We start from the raw sequence: 5979 nt of genomic DNA on the forward strand, positions 1-5979 counted from the left end.
GGCGAGGGGAGGGGAGGGGGGGGGCCACCCAGGGGGGCCACCCAGCCAGAACGTCCTGTGTCTCAGTGGAACACGACCTCTCACAGTGACCTCTCACAGTGACCTCTCACAGTGACCTCTCACACTGATCACTCACAGTGACCTCACACAGCGACCTCTCACAGTGACCTCACACAGTGACCTCTCACAGTGACCTCTCACAGTGACCTCTCACAGTGACCTCTCACAGTGACCTCTCACAGTGACCTCTCACAGTGACCTCTCACAGTGACCTCTCACAGTGACCTCTCACAGTGACCTCTCACAGTGACCTCTCACAGTGACCTCTCACAGTGGTCATGTGTGGTCATGTGTGGTCAGGTGTGGTCATGTGTGGTCATGTGTGGTCAGGTGTCGTCAGGTGTGGTCGGGTGTGGTCAGGTGTGGTCAGGTGTCGTCATGTGTGGTCAGGTGTCGTCAGGTGTGGTCGGGTGTGGTCAGGTGTGGTCATGTGTCGTCAGGTGTCGTCAGGTGTCGTCAGGTGTGGTCGGGTGTGGTCAGGTGTGGTCAGGTGTCGTCATGTGTGGTCAGGTGTGGTCGTGTGTGGTCGGGTGTGGTCAGGTGTGGTCAGGTGTGGTCATGTGTGGTCAGCTCTCTCACTGATTGGTTTTCACACTGGTTTCATGGCTGTTGATGAACGCGGTTCAGACTCTTTTGTGCTGATCAGACACAGGGAGGGTCCAGGGGCCCTGAACCCTGGGTTCAGGGCGGTAGCGATTCTCCCTGGTTTACTGACTGAAGGTCAGAGGGAGGAGCAGACGACTTCACAGCACCTCCGGTTTCTCTGCTGCTTTTGTTCTAAATCAGCAGAACCGTCACGGACCTCTGCAGCTGGGAACCTGAGAGTGGGAAGAACTGACGCTGCGCTTGGAGCAAAATTGTTTTTCCATCTTATAACAGCTGCCAAGAACTGGAAAGACGTCAGACAGCTGCAGCGACACCTGCTGGAGGACGACCCTGGTCTGAGACTGTTGTTAACGATGATGAATATAACTAGATCTGAGCGACTGCTACTGTTGTTAGCAATAAAAACACATGATTAGACAAGAAGACAATGTTCTAGTAAAAATAACAAAAAATAAAAAAACATCCACAGATGATGAGCAGAAGCAGAATAAATTAATTTTGGTCCGAACTAAAATTACTGATTTTCTCCATGGGCTTTGGATAAATCACTGTTGGACCATTGAGGTCAAAGGTCAACATTTAAAGATAATGATGTAAAACTTCAACAGTTTTTTCATATTTATTAAATACTTGTTAATTACAGAATGATTCATGTACAGGTTCTGTCACTCCTGATGACATCACAGAGTGGGCGTGGCCATGTGGTAGCCTGGCTATTCATGGCTTCGTGTTTCTTAGGGGCACTGTTTCGGGCGGGTGACAAACTGCCACCACATGGGGGGCAGATCACCCTCCTTACGAGCAGGAGGAAGGGCCTCGGTCCTGGGGCCCCCTGCTGGAGTCATCTCTCCTTTATCACCCTAACCTGCTGCTTCAAATAACCATGTGGATTTATAACAGGAAACCTGTTTCTTAAGAAAGTGTGGTGAATCTGTCACACTAACTTTTTTTATTAGTGAAAATTTTACATTTATCCCACTTTCATTACAATTCAGAAATCGGTGTGTGTGTGTGTGTGTGTGTGTGTGTGTGTGTCTCACCTCTCGGCTCCAGGTCTGGAGCCTCAGTTTCTTCCACTGCTCTCTTTTAGCAAAGTAGTCTGGGTACTGGGCCTTTTCTGAGGGATGCCAGTAATCCAGAACCCACTCTGGTAACTGAACGCAAAACATGTTGGGAATTCAGATTGACCTCATCAAACCTGGTTTTTGTTCAATTGTATGAACCCATTTGAGAGTTTTTTGAAAATAAAAAAATAACACTGATGTAGGAAGCTCAGCCTCGTCACCTTGTAGCACTCGTATCTCTCGTAGGAGGTTCCTCCAGGAGAGTCGGGGAAGATGTAGGGCTGAGGATGCTGCTTGTCCCAAAACTCCTCCTCTCCTGCCTTCAGCAGCTGGGTGGCCTTCAACATGTCCTTCTCATTCTTGTTCTCCTCAAAGCGAGCGCGCAGCATGCAGGCAAAGTACCGATACTTGTCCCTGTGACAGAGCAGAAGCAGAAGGAGAAGATGGTGCTGGGGTTTCTGCACAACCAAGCTGCCAACATGAAGTTCTTAAATCACAGTTTTGGATCCACTGCTGCCGACATCACATTTGTTTGTTTTCTCCACTGACTTAACATGACATAACTGATATAATTGGTCAAGAACCCAATGACTTAGTCAGTATGTATAAAGAAATACTGAAAATATTGACAGAATGTAAACGCATTAACAACAGAGACAGAACTAATAATCCTTGTTTTCCTCATTTATTTTCTTTTCAAACATCAGTGCTGACAGATCCACCGTCGACCTCGGCCTTAGCAACAACGATCTCACTTAGTAATTGTATCATTTTAAAACACTTTATTCAAGACTATCTCAGCGTTGTTTTCGATGATGGAGCTCTGTTAGAAATAATAATAATAATAATAATAATAAATTGGAAATGTTTGATTTCCGTGACTTTGTGAATGAGTGACCTGTTTAGCTGTTAGCTTAGCAGTTAGCTTATCTGATAGCTTAGCTGTTAGCCCACTGAGCAAAAGCCGCCACGTCGGTTTCTTTTTCTTTTTCGCTTGTTTGTTGGCGGGCAGGCCGTACCTGTGGACGGCCCACGACTCAACGTGTCTCAGGGATCTCTTGTAGAGCCGCAGAACTTTCTGCCGATGAGTGAGGAAGGCAGACGCCATGACCGCCGATTTACCCTCTCGCTCTTCTTCGCTTTCCTCTGCTGTGTTTCGGTGCCGCAGAGGATTCTGGGATCGTGTATCCAAACTGTTGGACGGTGAATTCTATCGAATGTTTTTAGAGTACATGGGGGTGACGTCATCTATATAAAAACACTGAATCAGTGCCGAGTCAAACTGAGGTCAGAAAAATATTTAACAAAGATGTTCATTTTCAGTGTTGATCAAACAAACCACATTTGTCATTTATTATTTTCACAAGTTTCAGAGACATTTATGCGCACACACACACTTCATGGGCTGGAGCTGAAGAAGACTTTGATGGTGTTGTTGTAGATGCTGTGACACATCTCCACTGGATCCTCCTCCCTCACTGCTGCCATCACCTCCACCACCTGGCTGTATCCTCCCTCACTGCTGCCATCACCTCCAACACCTGGCTGTAGCACACACACACACACACACACACAATCACACAATCACACACACACACACACACACACACTGCTGGTCAGTTTTTGTTTGATGACCAGCTGTTCGTTTTGGTCACATGACACTTACAGGATGTGACACGGCTCGTTCCTGTCCTTCAGACAATGTCCCGCCTCCCACTTTTTCTTCGTAGGAAATGTTGTTTTGACGTATTTGGAGCCGGCGTGAGTGTTTTTCACTCCACACCAGGGGGCGTCTGTGGAAACATATGAATAAATGTGTGAAGAAGAAGCCTGAGGACCAGTGTACACACAGTCCACTGGTCCACTGGTCCACTGGTCCGGACACCCACCAGTTTCTATCATCAACCTCTCTGTGGGAATGGACTTCATGGCTTCGACGTTGGCCTCAGTTTTCAGAGAGCTGAAACAAACCAGTGTCACGTCAAAGTCCATTTGATCTTCTCTGAATACAGAACCAACCAATCATTTCTCCCCTTTTCTTACCATCCATTTATTCCAATATAAAGGTCGAGGTCCACGATGGCAGCGGCGTCCTCTGCTGTACCGTCGAAGGAGTGCACCTGGAGGAAGAATTCAGAGACGTCCTTTTAGCTCTGGGTCACGTGATGTTTGACAGCTGTCAGTACAGTACAGTACAGTACAGTACACGGTACACAGTACTGTAGTTTTTTCTTACCACTCCTCCGACACAACGATCTCGATTTCTCCTCATGATTTCTGTCAAAACACAAACAACAGAGACCAGTTGATTTTCACTGACCACCAGGTGGAGACATAGAGGCAGAGCAGAGTACTCCTGTTTGCTCACCCATGAACTCCTGATGAGCGCTCCTGCAGTGGAGGAACATGGGCAGCTGCGTCTCCTCTGCCAGGTCAAACTGCTTCTCAAAGAACCTGCACACAGAGGAGGAGGAGTCAGAGGAGAGGAGGTGGTGAGGAGCAGCTCCTGGTCTCCACACCGTGGCCACTCACCTCAGCTGAGTTTCCTTTGGACAGAACTCCATCCTGTCAAAATCTGTCAACAACAGAGGACAGACGGGTGAGAGTGAGCAGGCCAACAGCCAGGGTTGGTCAACAGGGGGCAGTAATGCCAGGTTAGTAGTACTTTGAGAGAATCAACCAACGATTATTAAAATAAAACAGTAAAGTGTGTTTGTTTCTGTAGAACTAATGTCCAGCCAAATTATTTTATTTTATTTATTTCATCAACATTTGTTTACCTTCATGTACATTTCTTTCGCTGCACTGTAAACAACAACAAAGTCCTCGTAGGTGAAATCCTACCTGGCAATAAAAATGTTTCTGATTGTGGACTGCAAATACTCCAAATACTCCAAATACTCTTTTCTTCTTAGTACTACTTTCTTCTTCTCTGCTCCACACATGCAGGTTCCACAGTGCAGGTTTTAACCATATACTCAGCGCCCCCTGATGGGCAGAAAGAGTAACAATCATTGTTATTCCTTGTGGTACCGACCCAGTCCACACTCCCCGACGGCGACCACCTTCCCTCTGTTCTGAGCGGCCACCTCCTTCAGGCTCCTCATGTACTCGGTCTCTCCCAGCTGTTCGAACTCCGAGCAGCGGGTCGGGTGACAGCCCACGGTGCAGTAGAATTCATCTGTGAGGAGGAGGCAGGGCGATGAGCTCCTGTTTACACCAGCAGGTGGTGCTGTGGGCTACCTCACACTCACCTCTGGTCTGAGCCAGCTTCAGCGCCTCCTGGCTGTCGTCCAGACTCCCACCTGTGATCAGAAACTTCAGAGAAAGACATTTTAAGGCCTTTAAATCAAACCGGCGGGACGGTGTTACCATGACGACGGCCCAGGGGGAACGCTGACCTTCTGCACTCCCGCTGTCAGAGCTCGATCGACGACCTGATCGAAGTCATCTGTGAGGAGAAACACACCTGGCCTCAGAGCACCGCCAATGATTCACAACACTGGACAACAACAACACAAATCAGCCGTGGTGCGTTCAGTGACCACGTGATTTTCTGGACAGATTCACAGCCAATCAGGAGAGGCTGACCGTCGTGTTTCCGCTTCCCTCTGTAGATTCCTCTGAACATGGGGTCAGTCAGGTTCACACCGATGTCTGCAGCAGAGCAGTTTACACGTATTCATAGATGAACAACAGCACAAACACAAACACAGTGAAAAGACGACAAACTCAACGAGAGATAAAAGACCAGACGGTCCAACACCATCAAATACAGCCGTTCTCATTAGTTCGTTTGGATTATTAGCCTTGTGCTAACGTTAGTAAAAGTATTAAACAACAACAACAGATCGTTCACTTCTGTCTTTTCACACGAAATTAGCACACAAAAAAATAGCGAGTTTGTTTTACCGATAAATCTGAGCTGAGTCATGTCTGAAGAAGCAAATGTTTTAAATAGAGAAAATGAAGCACGAGTAGCAGACTTCAGCATGGAGCTGTTCTACCGTAAACCACAGACAAAACACGCATCAAAAGTAGATTGAAACAGAAACAGAATGGTGCGGCACTACCGTAAACATTAATGACGACACGCAGCAGCAGTCCTGACAGACTATAAACTGCTCGCCTGAAAGGCAACAGACCTAACGGGTCTGTTGTTCTCGGTCCACGCATCTACATAGAGACATACGGCTGTCGATTTACAGTAAACAGTGTAGAAGACACGCACACGGTTTGATGCTGTCAA

General features: G+C 47.4%; 2 protein-coding genes across 10 annotated transcripts; both read right to left on the bottom strand.

Annotated features, from left to right (window-relative positions):
* Positions 1-1269: 1269 nt before the first annotated feature.
* Positions 1270-2934, bottom strand: ndufb9 (NADH:ubiquinone oxidoreductase subunit B9). 2 transcript variants are annotated; one of them, XM_008330845.3, is made up of 4 exons: positions 2750-2934; positions 1952-2144; positions 1693-1820; positions 1270-1515 (listed from the first exon to the last, which is right to left on the bottom strand). In XM_008330845.3, the coding sequence occupies exons 1-4, from the start codon at positions 2836-2838 to the stop codon at positions 1401-1403; spliced, it is 525 nt and encodes a 174-aa protein (XP_008329067.1). In that variant the 5' UTR covers positions 2839-2934; the 3' UTR covers positions 1270-1400. The 2 variants fall into 2 exon arrangements, with proteins under 2 accessions (XP_008329067.1, XP_024920750.1); XM_025064982.1 differs by lacking the exon at positions 1270-1515 and having other exon boundaries at positions 1527-1820; positions 2750-2929.
* On the bottom strand, positions 2841-5949 carry tatdn1 (TatD DNase domain containing 1). 8 transcript variants are annotated; one of them, XM_025064962.1, is made up of 13 exons: positions 5804-5949; positions 5322-5387; positions 5132-5181; positions 4985-5048; positions 4768-4911; positions 4263-4305; positions 4099-4184; positions 3967-4007; positions 3774-3850; positions 3620-3690; positions 3397-3523; positions 3128-3234; positions 2841-2978 (listed from the first exon to the last, which is right to left on the bottom strand). In XM_025064962.1, the coding sequence occupies exons 1-12, from the start codon at positions 5904-5906 to the stop codon at positions 3129-3131; spliced, it is 978 nt and encodes a 325-aa protein (XP_024920730.1). In that variant the 5' UTR covers positions 5907-5949; the 3' UTR covers positions 2841-2978; position 3128. The 8 variants fall into 8 exon arrangements, with proteins under 8 accessions (XP_024920730.1, XP_024920731.1, XP_024920729.1 ...); XM_025064963.1 differs by lacking the exon at positions 2841-2978 and adding an exon at positions 3242-3275 and having other exon boundaries at positions 3027-3200; positions 5804-5947; XM_025064965.1 differs by lacking the exon at positions 2841-2978 and adding an exon at positions 3242-3271 and having other exon boundaries at positions 3176-3200; positions 5804-5941.
* Between the last annotated feature and the right edge of the window lie 30 nt (positions 5950-5979).

This window comes from Cynoglossus semilaevis, chromosome 18 (assembly GCF_000523025.1).
Source record: "Cynoglossus semilaevis isolate Cse_v1.0 chromosome 18, Cse_v1.0, whole genome shotgun sequence".
In the NCBI taxonomy this organism is placed as follows: domain Eukaryota; kingdom Metazoa; phylum Chordata; class Actinopteri; order Pleuronectiformes; family Cynoglossidae; genus Cynoglossus; species Cynoglossus semilaevis.

Excerpts from the sequence above, each read along its gene's own strand:
- tatdn1 (XM_025064962.1), bottom strand. The coding sequence starts at position 5,906 with ATGCGTGGACCGAGAACAACAGACCCGTTAGGTCTGTTGCCTTTCAGG. Across the intron at positions 4,008-4,098 it reads CGCTCATCAGGAGTTCATGG|AAATCATGAGGAGAAATCGA; the intron begins GTGAGCAAACAG and ends GTGTTTTGACAG. Across the intron at positions 3,235-3,396 it reads AACGAGCCGTGTCACATCCT|CCAGGTGGTGGAGGTGATGG; the intron begins GTAAGTGTCATG and ends GGGAGGATACAG.
- ndufb9 (XM_025064982.1), bottom strand. The coding sequence starts at position 2,838 with ATGGCGTCTGCCTTCCTCACTCATCGGCAGAAAGTTCTGCGGCTCTAC. Across the intron at positions 2,145-2,749 it reads GAGTCGTGGGCCGTCCACAG|GGACAAGTATCGGTACTTTG; the intron begins GTACGGCCTGCC and ends GCTCTGTCACAG. Across the intron at positions 1,821-1,951 it reads AGAGATACGAGTGCTACAAG|TTACCAGAGTGGGTTCTGGA; the intron begins GTGACGAGGCTG and ends TTTTGCGTTCAG.